This window comes from Bactrocera dorsalis, chromosome 4, assembly GCF_023373825.1.
Source record: "Bactrocera dorsalis isolate Fly_Bdor chromosome 4, ASM2337382v1, whole genome shotgun sequence".
In the NCBI taxonomy this organism is placed as follows: Eukaryota; Metazoa; Arthropoda; class Insecta; order Diptera; family Tephritidae; genus Bactrocera; species Bactrocera dorsalis.
Genome location: NC_064306.1, coordinates 39866630 through 39888193, shown reverse-complemented (window position 1 = coordinate 39888193; position 21564 = coordinate 39866630). Strand labels below are relative to the sequence as shown.

The 21564-nt window shown below is 36.0% G+C and overlaps 1 protein-coding gene across 1 annotated transcript; it reads right to left on the bottom strand.

Annotated features, from left to right (window-relative positions):
- Positions 1-9184: 9184 nt before the first annotated feature.
- LOC105233149 (chitinase-like protein Idgf4) lies at positions 9185-15904 on the bottom strand. Its single transcript, XM_011215123.3, has 3 exons — positions 15617-15904; positions 10061-10621; positions 9185-9999 (listed from the first exon to the last, which is right to left on the bottom strand). Exons 1-3 carry the CDS (start codon positions 15726-15728, stop codon positions 9353-9355), a joined length of 1320 nt encoding a protein of 439 aa, XP_011213425.2. The 5' UTR covers positions 15729-15904; the 3' UTR covers positions 9185-9352.
- Between the last annotated feature and the right edge of the window lie 5660 nt (positions 15905-21564).

Below are 21564 nucleotides of genomic sequence, written 5' to 3'. Positions count from 1 at the left end.
ATATCTATCGCGAGTAGGTTTAGTAGTAGTTTTTAGTATTCCAATTTTCGATGACTCGTTCGAGCTCTTCGACTGATAACTGGCGAATGACACGCGTCTTGTTTTGCTCCAAGGACTGAATCAAAGCGGTATTGTCCGCGTAGAATTTAGACTTAAAGTATTCTCACAGAAAAATGGCTAACGATGTGACATCATACTATCTTTATGGCCAATCGATTGGTCCAAAACGTTAAATTATCTGCTCACCGAAATGTTTTCTCAATAAATCTTAATGATTGATGCGATGTGTGGGAAGCGGCGCCGTCTTGTTGAAACCAAATGTTGCCGAGATGACGAGTTCAATTTCAGGCATCAAATGGTCGGTTATCATGGCGCTATAAGGGTTGACGGCGAGCGTTACGTTCTCACCGGCATCATTTTTGAAGAAATATGGATCGATGATTCCACCGCCTACAAACCGTTGTATTTTCTGGGTGAAATTGCAGCTCTTGAATCTCTTCAGGCTGCTCCAAAAGCTCCAAAAGTAATACTTTTATCCGAATCAAACGACTTTTCCTTATTATTTGAAAATTCAGCAGGAGTTATACATGAATGTATTATATACGTATGCATGTAAATTTATCCCTTAATCCAAGCAAACTCAGTATGACTACGTTACACCTAGTCGCTCTTTCCGAATGCACACTATGCCTCTTCCTGCTCCTTTATAGAATTTCCGTTTGCCGCTGCAATGAACTTGAAAATGAATTATAAACTTCCAATTGAGATTCCATAAATCGAACTTTTTGCCGATTGAAGTGGTGTCTAAGGGCCCGAACGTAGGCAGGCAGGCAACGCAAGCATACTTTAAAGGATTAGGATGAATTTCAAATGCTACACACAAAACAACGCATAACAAAATAAATTGTAAAAGTTTCAACAAATATGGCTGAAAAGAGGAAATGCGATTATCATCGTAGAACTATGCTGAACTACAAAGTTTAGAGGGAGCGCTTAGAAGCAGCAGCAGCAGAATTGTTGTAATCTATTTCGGAACACAGAAATGAACTTGTGTATTTGTGCGAAAGTGCTGGAAGGGAATAATAACAAGACATAAAGTAGACAGATGGGAAATATGCACTCAATTCAAATGCAATGCAATGCAGTTGATTGCGGCCAGAGATTATAGTAGGCACAGTGGTCAATTGATAGACCTACAACCCCGTCATACATATATATGCAGAAGCTGACACTCGGTTTGCGGCGGTATAAAGTTGAAAATTGAGAAGTGGCAGCAGCTCATGCTCAGTTACACATAAACATTGGTTGGAATATAAGTTTGTTTGGCATGTCTGACTGTTTATAGCTCACTTTGTGTATTTATCTCATTTAAGGTATCGAGAGATCGGTGTTTTGTCTTGCAGGCAGTACAAAGATTGCATTTCATATGCTTAGTAGATACATATGTATGTATTTGTTTGTTGTGGCAATGCTGCAACCAGGGATTTGTGAGCGATTACTAGCAATGAATTGCACTTACGAATGCAAATTTTGCTGTTTGCGTCACAAAAATCCAATCAAAATCGGGCTCATTGAGGGCAGCAGCAACAACTACTGTTGTATGCAACAACAATAATCGATGCGTAAAAAACTGTTGCATTGCAGGCTATCTAATGCCAATGCTGTTTATCGTATTTTGAACTTATTTCTTGGGCTTCTAAGCAGCGCTTGGTGTTGTTGCATAAACATTAACAGTATTTACCTGTAATTTTTGAAATTTTTGGTAGTGATTGTGAAATGCTCCATTTGTAGTTTTTCATATTCTTTGGTAGAAAATTTCATTTGCTTGTGTTCTATTTGCTGTCATTCTTCTTTTATTTATGTTTCCATAGCTTTATACCAGAAAACTTTTGTTTATAAATTATGTCCCCATAATAGGCGAAAAGCAATTATAAATTGGTAGACAGTTTTATTCACATCTCTCATGAGTGCTAAGCCTTTATTCTTAAATTATACTGAGATATTTTCTGTATTCAGAGGCATATCTATACAAGTTCGGTAAATGGTTTCGATTTTCACATGAAAATGTTTTTCATCGGGAATCATCGTTTCATATTTATTCAAAAACCTTTGTGCCACTTTATGACTTTGTGGATCCAGTGCTTATGACTTGACTTTTTACAGAAAATATCGGTTAATGTGTGAGATTTATACTTCAAATTCAGAGAGAATTCTTTCTGAAAGTAGTATGTTCGTGTGATAAAAATTGATTTAATTGTGTAAATACCTCTTCTACTTCCATATGGCTTTATATCGCATATATCGGCCAAATAGTGAGTTATCTTAATATAATTGAAAGAGCGCATTTTTCTTAAAACGGTGCAACTTTGTGTTTAGAGTAAATAAAATCTGGTGAAAATTCGCTCTAGACCTCATATAACTAACAAGCCTTATGTACCTGAAGTTATTTTCTTGGCTATAATCCTTGCAATGCATGAGCATGAAATGTTCCCGAACTTCGTCCTTCCTTACTTGTTCTAATAGGCTTTAGTTACCTGTGTCTTACGTTTTATCGGAAGGCCAAATGGAAATCTTCGGGTCTGAATGCATGTAAGCACTGTTTTAATAGCCTAAGAGTTAAATACATACTGCACAAAAACTCCAATTGGAATAATTTAAAGACTGTGTGTAAAACCAGTTAAAGCGAAAATACCAAAATTCCATAGCTAATCGCTGCTGAATTTCAAAAAATTAAGCCATTTCTCAAGCACATGGTTACAGATAAAAAAAGTGGGTCACTGGGTCACTTATGACAACGTCAAGTGAAAACGTTTGTGGTAGAATCGCGGTGAGTCGATTCAAACGGAGGCGAAGTCAATATTGACAGTCAGAATAGTTTTGCTTTGTGTTTGGTGGGATTGACAGGGAGTCATTTACTGTGATTCTTCGCCACCAAGCTCTTGATTTGAACTGTATTGTCAACAATTGGACCGCATGAAGGATACAAACGCCCGGAGGAAGTGACTCGCTAGATGATCCGTGAGCTTGGAACGGATGTTTTTATGCATCAACCTTATAGTCCGGACCTTGCAACTACCAGCTTACTAGCTGTTATATGATGAATGATTTGCTAGTTAAAAGCTCGCCAAGAGAGTATTGTGAATATCGATCATATTAGATTTTTGCAAAGAGAAACGATACCATTAGAAAATTCAAAATGATTTAAAGTAATCCCCACCAGATGTAATACGCTTATGTCAATGATTTTTCCAGTCCTCGAAAAACTTTTTATAAACACTTTTTGGGATGACCTTCAGCTCTTTCAGCGAATTTTGTTTTATCTCTTTGATAGACTGAGATAGTTTGGGGAAGAAGAAAAAATCACACGAAGCCAACTCTGATGAATACCATGGTTGATTAATGGTCTTCACTGCGTTTTTGATTAAAAATTTAGTCACAATCGTACTCTTTGTGAAAAATTAACGCGTTTCATACCCAAAATATTCACCCTCTAACACTAGCCTGAGATTCCAGAACGAAGCGTGTCTTCAACGATCTTTCGATCGTCTTTAAAGACTTTGTACCACTCGTAGGCTTTTGTTTTAGATAAAACTGAATCACCGCAAGCCCTTTCCAACATTTGCAATGATTTTGCACAGCAAATTTTGTTAGAAATACAAAATTTGAGGTAAATTCTTTGTTCTGTGTTTTTATCCATTGGAAAAATGGCATCGTACTACTCAGGTGTACCGACTTAAGCATCTGCTGTAAACAACCTGGTTGAGATCGCGCTCATATTTGTCATAGTAATTAAGGATAGGCCCAACAGCTTCAGGCTGTTTTTTTTCACAATATTTATAGAATACAAGGCCAACTAGAATGACGAGGATACTACCCATATGATGATCACAATACTTTCAATAATAAGCAATTCCAAATAAGCTGGACTAAGAGTAGATGCGGATCCTTATTAAATTGTTAAAATTAGATTTTAGGCTAAAGTTCATTTTAATACTGTTTTTATCAGTTATAATTTAAAAAATTAATTGCAATTTTTCGGAAACTCCTCAAACTTCATATCTAATTCTTTAATGTCATCGAATTTTAAATTATCCTTCCAAATGTTACTGTTATAATTAAGCAAAAGTTTGATATTTTCATAATAATTCTTTCAAGAAGTTTTAACAGAAAGTATTGTTGTTGCAAAATAAGTATAATGTACATATACATATGTATGTTTGAAACGAAATTGTTGCGCTTTTGTGCATGCAAAATTAATTTACAAAGTAATCGCAAAACTGCGGTTAGCCACGTACTCTATACTTCCGTTTTACCCCTAACCTCACACCTTGCTACGAACACCTGCTGTGGTAGCCATTGCTATCAACGGTCGACCATCAACATTTTATATTTGCGGTTTCTTACTCATTTTCTTGCAAACTCACTCTTATTATACCGTATTTATGTGTGTCGTCCTTTTTGTTATTGCTTTATTTATTTATGAAAATCAACAGTGAGACGGCGTAGTGCATTCCACTTTCTTCCTACATTTTTACCTCCAGCAAAACGGAAGTTATTCTGCTTCTTGATTGCTTGGCCGTTTGCCAAGTTTATGATAATTAATTAATGATGCAATTGTTGCAGCAAAATAAGGAGGATAATAGCATGAACTTAAGTAAGGCAAGGAAAGGTATTAAAGTTTCCCTTTAAATACCTTCTGCCATTTGTATATCTTTGCGGGCAAATCACACTATGGGACTTAATATTTCAATTAGAGAATGGGCCATGCCCAAAGTACTCATTTCAATTGCAATTATTATGTAGTAAACGTTAAAAACTGTCGCTAAGTCCCTCTAAAGTTGCAATAGTTTTTAATTGAATATATACTTTATGAAATGAAGCTTCTTAACGAAAGAGTAAAGCAGTGTATCTTTATCGCGAGATAAACGTAACGGTTCGTAAAGGGCTTCTGTCAAATTTCAGTCCAATCGGAATCTTGGTAAACCGGCTACCATGAAGGATATGGTCGCTCCCAAGACAGTAAGTCTAAGTAACCAGTGTGTGCCCGGATTTTTTTCAGCCAATGACTGTCAACTCAGCAGTTTAGGAATGTTTTCTGCCACAACAACAACAACAACGTAACAATCTATTGAGGCACCTGTAACGATGGGCATCTTAAAAGATCCCATGATATATTGGGCGGAAAAAGTTGTTAACGGGTTTGGCGTCTCGTTTGTCATTCTAGACAACAAGCGCAACTGTGAGACCACATTAAAATTTACGCAATTTAAGCGCAATCTGAATTAGATTTTTCATCGTTACGAGACCCTCAACGAAGCATGAATCTGCTGGCACACACCAGAGAGCAAGAAACAGTAGGAAACAGTGAGCTTCACCTTATGAATTATATGTGTGTTCAATGAGTCTCATACTTCTTGATATACTTTCCTCAAATGTACGCCTAATTCGATAATATTTTTTTTCCTATATCCAAATTTACAGAGACCCACCTAAACTTTCAAAACCATGACATATTTGTCACAGAACATTTCTGTCATAAGTACACATCCAATAATTTCTTAAATGGCAAGTGCAGAAGATACACGCAAAATGTGGTGTTATTCCTGACATTGTAATTTTGGTTTTGCGTTTATTTTGATATGTCAATAATGTATGTGAGCATAGATGTAGGTGTTTCCCATCATAAGCGCATAGGAAGACTGTCTGGACACAAGAATACGCTGCATATGGCAACTCAATTCTGTCCAGGGAAGCCCAGTCAGTGACAAACAAATGTACTTGTATGTAGAAGCGAACACTTGCATAATGCCGGAAGAAAGATGAATTGAATTGTGAACCGCAACACATAAAACAATCACTAACAGATCACGGACGTCTAGCAAGGAGCATGCAACGGCGTTGCCATTTAGGTTGAAAGTTGAAGTGTTATTTCACAAAAATCAGTTTTGGTGTATAAGTTGTTTAACACATATTATTATAATAACCACAAAAAAGAGAATTAAATTTCAATACAAATGTAAATAAGATATTCCCAATTAGTTCTATGACCACGTCAAAAATTTTCCGAATTTTCGCTTCGCGAGGTTTCTTTTAATTTATTGTCCCATTAGAACCTTTTAGCTCTAAAGAGTCTCTGTCCATGTATTTCTTAGCTAGTACCACACTGAATATTCATATAATGATATGTAATGAATTTATTCCATCTTATTCAGTCTAAAATCTGCAGAAACTGTCGAGTTTTTAAACTTGCTCTTTAACCTAAGTATCACTTGGAATACTGGTTATATAGCCAATTGGAGACTCCAACCAAGTCAGGTATTTCTCCACCTGGTCTTTCCAACGGAGTGGATGTCTTCCTCTTCCTGTGCTTCCCCTGACTAGATTGTTTTCGTCCACTCGGACAAAATGACTTAGCCAGCGTAGCCTCTTTTTTTAATGCGCTGCGGTATGTCAATGTCATCATATATTTTATACAGCTCATCGTTCCACTGGTCCAATTCGCAAAGGATCTGCGGTGGTCTCTCTCTCTCTCTCTCGAAAATACGTCACGTCGACTTATCAGATATTACAATATCATCGTCCATGCCTCTGCACCATATAGCAGGACGGGAATTGTTCATCAAGAGATGATTTCACTTCTCAATTGTCTTCTCAGTCCGAAGTAGCACCAGTTGGTAAGAGTTATTCTTCGTAGGCTTCCGAAGCTGACATTGTTGCTGCTGTTAATACTGCTTCCAAGATAGATGAATAACAGTCAACAGTGACGAGTGCGACAACTGTTTGTTTGATGACTGCAGATATTTCGTCTTGCTCTCGTTCACTACCAGACCCATTTGCTTCGCTTCCGTATCCATCTGCAAATACGTTTCGCTTCCCTCCTAAACTCTGGGTATCTCTCTCATCCCTCACATGTTGTGGTCGATTGTAATAATGCGAGGTTGCCAGTCTGGTTTCTCTCAACTGCGACACGGCTCTCCTCATCGTACATGCTCTTCTGTTGCTTTTTCCGGAAACCAATGGTTTCTTTTGCAGCCGTACATAACGAGCTTGAAATGCCTTAAAAAATATTTGGAGGTTTCAAAACAAATTTGCTAAAGTTCTGGCATTCATTCAATTTTGGATAATTTTGTGATGTGGCAACACTGACATGTAGGTATGTGGCCGTGTGAAAGAAGTGGCAAAGACGAATGGGTGACAGTCATTCAAAGTATGCGGACACGGGCGAGCAAGTCCAGACCGCAAATCCAAATCCTCACACACACACAAGCATACATCTCTTTAGTCGAATTTTTTACTGTCGCCCTCGCAATTGTGCTTGGCCTTTGAATTTCAGCAACTGCAAGCTGCGATTCCTCGATGGAAATGAAAATAAAGTTGTCAATTGTGGCAGTCGGGCAGTAACGATTTATGTTCTTCCTTCGATGAAATTGATGTTGATGAATGCAAATGCATTCGGCGTAAATACGTAAGCGTGTTTGTTTGTGCCGAGTTTGCGAGTTGATGGACACATACATATATACATATAGAAGTGTTTGTGTACATTTATGTAACGCTATGGACAAATATCACATTCGTCTCCTCTGTGGTCCATTCATTTCATGCTATAGGCGTTGGTAAATCACTGTGTAATTTATGCATTGTTGTCATGAGACAATACACATTGAAATCGTCTCTTACTTACTCATTTACACTCACAGCCGGAAGTACCGTTTGCAGCCATTGTACACTATCATAGTGGGCAATGGAAATAGTTGATCCATTCATTGCTTTAGAACAACCTCTGTAATAACATTTTATACTTACTTTATACTCCTAATTTGAGAAGAGTTCCCAATTTTTTTCCGAGGAATAAAAAAAGTCCGGGGGGAACTTAAGGGGACGAATACTTGTCGACGGTCTGAGTTCAAAACTTTGCGCACACGAGTCACATTGTCCCTGTTTATCGAAGTCGCAGGTTTCCCAACGCGGTCTTTATCAGCGACCTCTTCCCGGCCCTCCAAAAAGGCCTTTTTAGGAAGATGTTTACGTTAAATTTGTCATATATTGTTGTCTAAGAAAATAGTATAGTCTCCGAAGAATGTTTGTTTAGAACAGATCACTTTTGCATACGTTGGTTTCCTTTTATATTTCGGGATTTGACAATCCTATTATGGTAAGCTGGCAACTCCCAATTTTATCATAAGTTTTGACAGATGGTATACATACTCAAAACGTTTTGACATATGAGCGCTTCTTGTGTTGTTTATAGTTACTCAAAATAATCATCTCTGCCAGAAATGGGAATTTATTCAAATACTGCCGATGGAGCTTCATCAAGGAGCAGAGTTTGTGAGTGGTATGGTGAGTCCAATCGAGGTCGTAGATCACTCCATGACAAATTTCATGAAGGTCGTCCAAAGTCAGTTCTTGTTTCGAATTTTATTGATGCTGTGGGCAATTTGATATTACAAGATCCACATGTGACCTAGTCCCCCTCAGCATATATTACAAGCAATGGTTGCATGTTTTTTGAGAAAACTGAACATAACGCAAGCATACCACTAGAACAACATAGAATAGTAAATTCTGAGTGGTGGACCATTGGTTTATCATTGGTCTTTCAAAAACTTAGAACAGCAAGCACGGAAGACAGATCACTTTTCACCACGACAATGCGAGCTCTCACACATCGACTGAAATAACTACATTTTTGCCGAATTTCAATATTGATTTAATGAGCAATCCACCATAAACACTTGACTTGGCACCAAATGTCTTCCTTTTATTCGCGTATTGAAAAAATCAACTAAAAAGTCAACGCTTTTCGACAACTGAAGATAGAGACTGGCGGGCGGACAGACAGACATCGGATCTCATATCGTCTCAGATTTCAACTCATCTCGTCCTGATCATTTATATATATAATAATTCCATATCTAACTCGATTATTTTTATGTGAAAATTCGAGTTTTATTGTCCAATGGAAGGCTGACTTATTGTTCTTAAAGTGTGTTTTGATTAATAGCTTTTTGTATGTGGGCATTTTAAATCGATACCTCAACCTCGCATATGTGAAATACTAACCTACTCTATGTGCTAAGAACAACCGTATTATGAAAATTTATTCTGACAGAATTTATGGATATACCATAGTTAAATCTTCATAATAGCCGATCCAGCTGAAAATCTTTAAACAAAAGACATAATTTATGAGTATATATATTTTGGTTGTGTATTTTGTGTTTTTCTTTTTTGGTAAATGTGACAATATTACAAGCTCCGAACAATGAAACTTAAATGAGCAAGAAACTTAAAATGCGTTAAGGCTTTTAACAACTGCATAGTATAAACCAGCTTGCTTAACTAAGTGCGTTTACAACTTATACTTGATGGCACGTAAGATGGGATACTTATCACCAGTGCAAGCACCGCGGAAGTCATCGAAAGACAAGTCAACCAAAGCTATACCGCCCAAACCTCTGGCCTTAACAAAGGCTGCTTTATTCGCTGCGGTATCGGGATCATCATAGCCCACCCAAATGCCATTTTCGCCGCTGTCATCAGCCGAGCGGTAAGCATAGTTGCCGAAACGTTTGGTAGGATCACCAACCTTACGGAGTGGACCATCTGCGCCCTTCAAATGCTGATTGGCGGGATTTGGCAATTTGCCGCACACCTCAGGCCAGCTCAACAGACCAGGTTTTTGAGTTTGCGTACCAGCTGGTGCAACGCCATCTGTTTCCACAACTGGTGGCACACCAGTGAGACCGGAATCCTTAGTCATTTTCCAGGCACGTCCGTAGGCGGCAACAGCGACATTGATTTTAGTTGCAGGGCAGTGGTTGTTTAACCAATACTGTGTTTGGAAATTAATGTTAGCTTCAGGGTTACGTTCATTTAGCTCGTAAATGGGCGCTGGGAAATCAGCAACTTCAGGGTTGCGCTCAGGTGTTTGGAAATCGTAAGCATGCAAGTTGACGTAGTCCAAATTGTTAACAATCGCGGGCACATCGTAGAATACTGTGAGAAAAAAAAAATAAATTGTTTATATGAAATATAACGAAACTCATATAAAACTTACGTGAAGAGTTCACGTTGGGTAAGACGGAGAGTCCCAACAAGTAACCATCGGGACGGAAAGCGTTCTTCAGTTCGCGCACCAAAGCGGTGAATTCTTCTTTATGTTCCTCGGCCTTCTCATCGACCACAAAGTCGCCAGAGAAAATTTTCTTGAAACCCTTCCACAATTTACCGATGCCGCTATGCACCTTTTTGGCCTTGTTCTTGGGGAATTGCCAAGCCAAATCGAGACCATCGAAACCGTAAGTCTTCACCAAAGAGTGCGCACTATTTATGAACGGTATGCGCGCATTGGTGCTCTCCAACAAAGTCAAATACTTGTTGTTATCTGGATCGACTTCGTCTCTGTCGCCGCCAACGCTCAACAACACCTTCAAGTGTGGGTACTTCTTCTTATAACCAGTCACTGTGCGGTACAGTCCCGAACCGATGTCCAGATCGAGCTTATCATTGCTGCTGACAAGTTTATTTGATGTCGGACTGATGCTGGCATAACCGTAAACGAGGTGCGTGCAGAATTGTAAAGCTGGTTCCAAATCATTTGTGTGCAATTTGGAGAGACCTGTGTGAGTGTGAAATGAAAGCGAAAGGCTCGTTAAATGTGTGACTAATCAGGAAGCAGGTTTATGTATATACTGAATTTATATTTTGATAATTAATGCAAGTGTTTCAAGCTTTCGTTTGAATAAATAATTGTATACAGTTATTAATATCGATTATTGACGTTGTGGGGCGCAAATCGCAAGGTTTTGTCGCCACCTGGTTTAATTTATTGTGCTCGCAATGTGCTTATGTAAAGCAATGTATGAGTAATTTTCTATTGCAATTATAAATTTCTGTGTAAACTATCTATTTTTTTTTGTAATTTGTAGATATGTACATTTATTTATTGTATATTTTTATACCCTGAACAGGGTATATTAAGTTTGCCACGAAGTTTGTAACACCCAGAAGGAAGCATCGGTGACTGACTCTATAAAGTATATACTATATATAAATGATCAGTACTCGTATGTTGAGCTGAGTCGATTTAGCCGTGACCGTCTGTCTGTATACATATTGTATATACGAACTAGTCCCTGAATTTTTAAGATATCGTTTTGAAATTTTGCTGACGTCATTTTCTCTTCAAAAAGCTGCTTATTTGTCGGAATTGCAAATATCGGACCACTATAACATATGGCTTCCATACAAACTGAACACATAGCTACTAAAAGAAATGCACCTGTGAAGGGTATATTAGCTTTGGTGCAGCCGAAGTTAACGTTTTTTGTTGTTTTCTGAACTTTTAGCGAAAATATGCGAAAGCAAATCCAAATAATTTGCTATTGCGAAAAAGGTGTAAACAGCAAAAAACTGAATTACTTATTTACAAACATACTATATTTGCACGTATGTATGTATGTATGTACTTGAATTGCTTTATATTTTCAATTCTGCGTTGCTTTGTATATTGCTGGTTTGTTGCTTAAACAATTAGCATCATCTTATATGCTCGCTGAATACGAATTAAGTAGACTTGAGCTCAGTGTCGCATGTGACAGCCAGCCAATTCAAGCTGAAGGCAGTGGATTAGGGGCTTTTAGCAGGGGACTTACTTTTTTTCTCAGAAGCAATCAATGCTGGGGTCAGACAACATACATATACATATTTATATTTATATATAAAAATATATAGATATGTGGAGGTATAAACCAAGTAAATTTTTCATTTTCAGGTAGACTTTTAATTGGTAGCCCCAGCATGTTTGTATATGAAACTTTTGGCATAAATAATAAAATAATTGTATTTCCAAGACCTTTATTGCTTTGCTTGTAAATATTGGCACTCGGCACTTACTGATATTTTATGTCATTGACATAGCGGGTTCAGCAGATCACAAGCTAATTATTATTACTCGCGCTTATCCGCACATAAATGCCCTTCGAACAATAGCAAACATAAATCTGAAATTCGTAGAAAATGCTTCAATCTAAACGAGAAACGGAACACGTATTGAATTTGTTGCTTTTTATTCATTTATGCCAAAGTCGCTATAAATCATTCTCCAATTGTCTGTGTGGCTTACACACATGGCTTTGAAAACTAACTGCCCGCTGTTGTTGTTGGTGTTGTTTTTGTAGCCAACTGTCAACGGAAAAAAATTGATTTGTTTACAGCCACCCACGTACAATGACAGAAAAAAAACAACTTAATTTTTTCTCGGAAACTTTTCAATTGAAAGTAATTGATCTTATGACTGCCAACACTTATGAAATGAACTCGAATGCATATTAAATTAGGTTAGTTATACATACATATATCCATGATATAAAAGAAAATATAAATCACTACTTTTCAAAGTAATTGCCACTTTAATAGAGTTGCGTAGTGTTTTGAGAAATTTTTTGTTAGTTTTTTTCTATGAAAATAAGATTTTCCTTTAGAAAGGGAATTCTACATAGCACTTAAATGTGAGAAATAGAAAGCTATATGCAGTCGTGCCTAAAATGTTTTGAGTAATAATTTTTTTTTATATATTTTCCATTAAAATTCATAATTCGTTAGCATATCTTTATGTGTGATCAATTCATAATTAATTAACGAGTCTGTAAGTGAATCACCGCTTTTCACGCTACTATACATACATATGTACATCAATTTGTATGTTTTTGGGCGTATTATTAATATAAACTCTTTGCAGCTAGCTCGTGTAAACAACTTGTCACTCATAATTACTCCAGATTTCTTTCCGCCATTAGTTTAATAAATACAACTATGGAGAATTAAGAATACATACATAAGTATATAATTGCAGATCGTAAAAATTTACAAAACACTCTACAAAACAAATTGGTCAGAGAGGTTATCACTTTGTTCTTGTGGCACATTTTCATTTTCATAGGCAATTAAGACTTGTTCTACTTACGTGGGAATCACATACAGACATATAGAAATATCAGAAATAACACATAATTGTGTGTATGAAGGCTTAGTCTGACTTTGGTTTTTATACAAAAATACCAAAATCATATATAAATGTATTTATGCGGTTTTAATTGCTGCCTACTTCTTAATCAGTGCGGTCACGTACTCTCATGATGTATGCTATGAGAGGTATATTGGCCTCTATAGAAGTATAAATCGGCTTCATAATTATGGAGATTCGCTTGTTTTCTAAAAACAAGATAATATAATACGATAATCAACTTAAAAAATAATAATTTTTGTGTTAATATTTTTCGTATTATTGCTAACATTATCATTAATTTTTTCGTAGGCATAAAGAAAATGTAAGTGAGTTGAGTGCGATATCGATAGGAAGTAATTAGAAGAGGAATTTTTTTCAGCTTATCGTGAAAAGATTGATATAACTGAACGAGTTCATTTCCATACAGTCGAGAGGACTCGATGGCATGGGGCCAAAACGTTATGAAAGATAAGCTAAGAATATAATAACGATTTATCGACTAAAAGGCATTAAGCTGTTACATGGGTTTACGGGTCTCAAAAGTCGCTTTGTTGTTATTGTGTTATTAAATTCTACAGAATCTCTAGAATATTGTCCTAAATTTTCAAGTTGAAACGATTAACAGTTTCGGAGATACAGCCTTCAGAGCTTGTGCGCTCAAGGCTAGCTAGGCTAAGTGCGTCGTCTTTAAATGCGTTTTTCTCGAAAATGTGTTGTTTGGCAAAATTTCTCGAGAGCTCCTCAGCCGATCTTCATAAATACTGATCAAATCATGAAAAACATCGAGTTACACCGGCATGTGGCACCTCGTGACATCGCCCAGAAGATGGGAGTTAGTCACCAAACCATTTTAAACCATCTGCAGAAGAAGATTTTTGGGTGCCGCGTGATTTGATGCAAAAAAACCTTCGGGACCGAATCAACGCCTGCGATCTGAAGCGGATGGTGACAGGCGACGAAAAATAGATCACATACGACAAAATCAAGCGAAAATCTTCCTGGTCGAAGGCCGGTGAATCGTCTCAAACAGTGGCCAAACCGGGATTGACGCTCATGAAGGTTTTGCTGTGTATTTGGTGGTATTAGAAGGGAGTCATCCACTATGAGCTGCTCCCATATGCCCAGACGCTTAATTCTACCATCTACTGCGAACAACTGGACCGCTTGAAGCAGGCGGACGACCAAATGCGTCCAGAATTGGCCCACAGGAAGGGTGTAGTGTTCCACTAGGGAAACGCCAAACCACACACTTCGTTGATGGATGGAGCTCGGATGGGAGGTTTTAAGCATCCACCGTATAGCCGGGACATCGCCGCCAAGTGATTACCACCTGTTCTTATCCATGGCGAATGCCCTTGTTGGTGTAAAATTGAACTCAAAAGAGGCTGTCCGAGTTCTTCGCAAATAAGTAGGAGGGCTTATACGAGGGTGGTATTATGAAGTTGCCGTCTAGATGGAAACAGATTATCGAACGAAACGGCACATATTTGAACTAAATCCGATCACTGTAACACTTTTTGTAAGCATTGAGTAAATATCAAAAAAGCGGATGGGAGATATTTGGCAGCCTAATATAAAAATATATGTATAAATGATCAGCATGATTAGCTGAGTCGATTAAGCCATGTCCATCTGTCTGTCTGTATATACTCGAACTAGTTCCTAAGTGTTTGAGATATCGATAAGAAATTTCCATACGTTCTTTTTTCCCTCGAAGCTGCTTAAGTATCGGAACCGCCGATATGTATCACTATAACATATAGTTGACTGAACTATCAGACTCCAATGTTTGCATGAAAAATTTATCATTTGACAACATATCTTCACTAAATTTGGGTTGGATTGCTGTTGTCTAATGGATCATGAATTCTTGTAAGGATTTTGTATTTAGAAAGGGTATTATGGCTTCGTTGCAAACGAATGTGAAGTTATTTATTTTTATTTGTTATCGCTTGAAAAGCTTAGTGATTCTTGGTTTATTCTGTATTGGAGTTAATTTCCGTTACAAAATTTTAAGGCATGATGCCTCTCACAACTGTTTTCAGACTCGAGTGTTATTTTATCAATCAAAAACCAAACTTTATGCTATTAACAAAAATAAATATAATACGGCTTCAGTTTCATTTAGATGTCTTATATTCTAAACTAACCACAATCACCGGCTTCTATTTATAATGTGTGCTATTTCGGTTTGAAACGACGCTTGATAACCTTTAGCTTCAGTATTATGCTATATGTACATATTTTATAAATACAAGTTTGAGTAACTGTATGGTATGTATAAATATGCTTGGGCAGAGAAACGTTGAGTTTTGTTGAGTCCTATTTCAATTGTTGTTAATCGTGTATTTTTTATGTGTAAGCGAATTTCTAGAATATTCCAATCTAGAGAAATTTGAAGGCTGTGCACTTTCAGTTTCATTTGTTATTATTTGAAGTATGCAAATTTCACTGACAGTTCCACCTAATATCCCCAAATATATTCAAAATCGCCTGCACTTCATTTACTATCCAGTTTGATACGATTTTTTTTATATATTTTTCCATATAAATACAAGTGTATGTATGTTTGTAACAAATTGTGTTACCGATTTTTTATTGCCTTACCTTCGCGCACATAACTGCTGCCATCGTAGTAGCAAACAAGATGTGAGTTGCTCGCATGCTGAGCACTAGCCAACACAGCCAGCGATAGCGCTAGCAAAATGACAAATTTCATTTTGTCAAAAATTTACGAAACTTACACAAAATACAATTAATAAAGTGTGAAAAAAATTTTTTTTTTTTATGCCTTTAAAACAACTCAAATGTTATGAACTACTCGCCTCCAAAGTAAAACTTAAACTGCCAACTGATTCGAGAAGTTGGTTTAAGTTAAAGCCGGCGCGCCGTCGCGAACTGCCACTCGATTCGCGGTTCGGCCGATTGCTTCAGTGGCGAGCGGTAGCCGACTTAGGCGTCACAGCAAATCAAACGCCGAAAACAATAACAAAACCAGATAAGTACGCAAGTGATTATACACAAATATACAGCATACAAACATACTTATGTACATGTGTCTAAATAAGTAACGAGATAAGATGTGACTTGGAGCATCAGTTGAGTCAACTTGTGTTGAAAACGAGATCGAAAATCGATCACACAGCTATATTATTTATTTATTTGCTTTACATACAAGTATATACAATTTTTTTTTATTTGTGGTCAGAGCACTTAAGCATGAACTCAGCGCTGAGTGATTATAAATATTTTAACTATCGGATAATTGCTTTAGAAAGTTTATTTGCTGTACCGACGACAAGCCTATTTTCTGCTAGAGAGATGATAATGTATATCGGTTTCATATGTTTTGAAATAGATCAAAATGTTCGGTCGAAATCAGAAATTATAGGTAGTCTTCATAGAACGAATATATAAATAAATAAGTGTTTCCGGTACTGTTTGGTATGTATTTTGAATTTAAGTTACTATAAGTACCTTATTTACTTACGACTTAAGGGGTTACATGGGTTTCCTCGGGTAAAAAACAGCATTTTTTCAACAATTTTTTCTCACATAAAAAAAAAAATATTCTAATAGATTTATTTATTGCTACAAACTGCCCGCGTTGGCAGGATAACTTCTTACAAGATCATCTAAAAGGAAGAATAGGTTGAAATATCAACTTAGAACTTGGACGAAGGAAAAAAACGGTAATTTGGATTTTTGGCAGACATTTTTACAAAAACATGAACATTTCAGTGAAAGTTTCGCGACAGTTTTTTGTTTTTCAAATAGCTGTAAGTCTTTAAGAATTGTATCTCAAAGACTTGAGTAAAAGTTCATAAAGATCGGTTGAGTAGTTCGCGAGTAATCTTGCCAACCGACTTCAAAAACACAGTTTTGAGAAAAACGCGTTTAAAGACGACGTTCTAAGCTAGCTAGCCTAGAGCGTACAAGTTCTCTAGGCTGTACCTCCGAAACTATTACTCGGATCAACTTGAAAATTAAGGATAATATTCTAAAAATGTTGTAGAATTTAATAGGATAATAAATAAATCGATATTTTGAAACCGCAAACCTATCTAACCCCTTAATGAAAATAATTGACTCGCTATAATCGATGATAATATTCAATTTAAAGACTTCTTGTAAATTTTCCGAATTTTTTTCGTTTAATGAACTCCAGTTCATTTCTTTAGGAAGTAAAGGGATTTATTTAGTCAACTGAAATACTGTTCGAATTCAAAATATGTGGAAAGTAATGAGAATAATGTTCGGTTCGGGCCAACTCTCACCCTAACGTCACTTTTTATATTTCAGGTGTATAATTTGGACGGCAAGAATTAGTCCACCAATTACATATAGTTTACATACCACTTCAATTACGTTTTCCTTTTAATAACTAAAGCTTCCGAATTTGGTCTTCCGAAAACAAAAATTATCCGGAATAACTAAGTACTAGATATACATATATCTGAAATTTGAATAAAATTGTAATATTTAAAAAATATTTTTTTTTTTTATTTAATGCAACATTGTTTTTCGATTTTTTATCCAATATTTAACCCGGCGAAACCTTAAAAGAAATCCTTTGTGATAGTTTGTTTGCTGTTTATTAGCTGGGTGCAGCTAATTATATGACAGTGACTGTTAAAGCAATTGTTTCTCACAGCTGATGTCTCATTGTTGATGTCATCATTTCGCACACTGATTTTCAAGCACGTAAAGTGATATTATTTTGCTTTTATTTGTGCCGATATTTTTCCGGTAAACGCTTATTTACGTGAACGTTCATACCTTTGTACGTATATTTAATTTATTAATATGAATATACATACTTTACTTTCAGACTATGTTAATACCATTAACAATAACGGTCGGTAAAAATTAATGTTGTTTCTCACTGGCAAAGATAATGTTAGCTGGATAAGAATAGACCAGAATAAGGACTGACTAGCGATTTATTTCGATTTCAGTTGTTGAACTGGGTGTTTAAAGGTGAATATACAAATCGTCACCTAAAATGCCAAAATTGAGTTTTTATTGCTTACGATTCACTACGCCATATTACATAGTATAAGTTCAGCTTCCGGTGTCAGATATAAATAATATATAATCATTATTTAACCAAAACTGAAATTTTGTTTCATTATGAGTGGTTTCTATTATATTGTTTTTCCTTCTCCTGTAAACTTATGAAAGTGATGTTATATTATTTTGTATTTTAGATGACGATAACCTAACCTTTTAATCTTTAATTAATTTCACGTATGCGACTTTGTGAGGGGTATGAGATTTTCAATTTAGCGTTTTTTTTTATATGTTTACCTTTTAACGATCAGCTGACAATGAGCTGGTGCTCTCCCAAGTCACTTAGTTTGCACTACCCTAAAACGAGAGTATTTATCATGATTGCTTTGCTTTTGTTGGTATGAATGTTTATACTAATACAGTTAGTCACTTTCTTGTTATAAACAATATGTATATTTCACTGACTTGATTTATGATTGCTTATCCAGAGCAAGAGGTAAGAAAATATTCGTTTAGTGATTAGCAGTATCTTCTGCGTACAAATATATCCACTGTGATTTTCTCTTTTTGGAATTTAGGCTCGTTTGTTTTTGTGTACATCTTAGGTAGCTTATGTGTCAATATTCATAACTTAATTAATAAAACGTCGACTTTGGATCAGTATTAAATGGGTGTGGGTTCAGTTTTTTTAATTTGATTCAATTATAATGTATTCGATCTGTTCTTTATAGAGTAAATGAGTCATCATTTACTTGTAAAAAGTTATTACATGTGTACATATGTATATTGTAGTAATTAACAAATATGTAAATACCGAGGCTACCGCAAAGAATGTAGGTATGCACATACATACATATGTATGTAAGTATCTCAGTTTCAATTTGTTTTGATATAATTTTACATTCGTATAGTTCAGCTGTATATGGTGGTTTTATATTTAAATTGCACACAGTTATCATCGTTATATACATAATTTTCCAAACAAAAGTGCAAACGTGTGTGTTATGAAGCGAATGATCAATAATTTGAATTCAGGAATATCTATATTCATGAGGTTATTTTTCAATAATTGTCATAAATTTCTATATTAGATTTACACATACATTTATACATATTTTAATAGATACTCTACGTATGTATTTGACTATATATATTGAGCAGGGTTGATTTTTATGCACAAATTTCGAAGAAGTTTTAGGGAAAAAGTTTCGATTCCATAAACATAAGTCTACAATATGTAGAAATAATTAAAAGACGTGATTTTGTTAATTAAAATTAAGTATTTCAATAAATTAATAAATTCAATACATGGACTGAAAAGCCTATGAACACACGAAGAGGCCGCATCGTAAACTGAAATCTCTAACTTGTTTTAGGCTAATGTCCAAGTTGGAGCGAGAAGTGTTGCTATAAGATAGCGTCTTCTATCCATAAATCGGTTAATGTGTCTTCTTATGCTAATCGCTCAAAATTGTCAAAGTGCTAGCGAGAAGAAATGCAAAAAGACGGCGCTACTTCCTCTCACAAATCGCTTTATGTGTCTTCTTATGCTAATCGCTCAAAATTGTCAAAGTGAGAACGAGTACCATAGCGACTCTCGGCGATCTTAAGAGGGCAAAGCGTTTCTTGTGTTCTTCTTTTTTGTTTTTCATTTTTTGGTTATGATTAATTTATCACACGGTAATAACAATTATATAACACTAGGTGAAGATAAAAAACATATTTTCATTTTTAAAAATCTTCCATTGCTAGACCAAAGACTTCTGAACTCATGTTGACATTTAATAACCTTAACCATTGGAGAATCGATGTAGAGTATTAGAAAGCTAGTTTTTTAATAGTTCAGAATTCCGTGCGACATTAACTAACCACTTCTAATCAGGATCAAAATATCAGATTTTTCAATAGGGACGCCATTTTTTTCTCTTTTTTGACATTTTTCTTCAGTAAGGTTCGCCATTTCATCATGGAAAGCTATACGATCCAACAGCGAGTCGAAGATATGAAAATAACGAAATTCGGAATTAAGAGCGCTACGCCCTGTTTATGGTCGTCATAATCGTCTTGTTAGATCAACAAATGTCTAGTAGGAAAATTTGAATCCACAGGCACATTACGAAATGCTTGACCACCAGAATCGTCAAATTTTCGTGAATTGGGCTGAGCAACAACTTGAAATGAATCCGGAAATCATTTTCAGCTATGAGGCACGTTTCTGACTGAATAGTTTCATCAATAAGTAAAATATGCATAATTGGTCAGGCAGCAATCCACACTCCACGAGTCACCATTTCATACCCAAAAAATTACGTTTTGGTGCGGTTTATGGGCTGGCGGCGCCATTGGACCATACTTCTTCCGTGATGATCAAGATCGGTGCGTTACTGTGAATGGGAATCGCTATCGCCCAATGATAATCGAATATTTTTGACTCGAATTGGATGATACAGACTTGGACAATATGTGGATCCAACAGGACGGCGCCACAAGCCACACAGCGAATGTCACAAACGAATTATTGCAAACCAAGTTTGGTGAACTGTTATCTCACGAAATGGCTCAGTCCACTGGCCGCTTTGGTCGTGCGATTTGGCGCCGTTAAACTATTCCCTGAGGGGCTACGTCGAGTCTGTGGTCTGTGCCAACAAGCCAGCGACGATTGATGAACTTCGTACGAATATCGAACGTGAAATTGTAGCAATATCGGCCGATTTATGCTTGAAAACCGTCGAAAATTGGGTTCAGCGTCTGGACTTCTGCAAGCGAGCCCGTGGTAGTCATACATAATGCCATCGAATGTGTTTTCACAGGAATAAAGAATGTCACAATACTTTTGTAGCCCTTTTATTGTCCGTTATATTCGTGATGTTTCATATTTAGGCGCTGAGAGAGAAGACAGCTATCTGTTATTTTAAGGGCAAGCAAGATGAAGGACGAATGGAAAGCTATATTTAAATATAGTCTGTTCCGAGTAAAGTATAGATATGGAATATGCTAAAAAAAAAGTATGTACATACTTATTGTAATTAAAACGCGATAATTTTTTTATTACGGTAAATTTGTTGCAGGTGTTTATAGTAAATACTTATACTTATGTGTTATTCTATTCTTTTAAACAATAACGTATATTTATAATTATTACCACAAATATTTTTAATAGGGATTAAAAATGCTACCTGATTAAAATATTTTAAGAGCTTTTTTTGAAGAAAATCTAATGTCCTGTCAGAATATAGCGAACTAATTTTTGGGTTTTGTGTTTCCAAAGCATTTTTTATGTGTTTAGAGCTTATTGTGTAGCAACAATAGTGAAAATATGTAAATAACGGTAAGAAAGACTATTGAGGGAGATCGATAATGATGCTATTGCTTTCATATCAGTTTTTCATTATGTAAGATATATCATTATCTGATGACCCTAAATTTGAAGTTATAAAGTAATGAACAAATCAAGCCAGAAAAAGTTTATTGAATTGGATTAGTCTAAAGAAATTGTGAATAAATACAACTCAGCTAATTTTTCGAAATTTTATCTGAATACG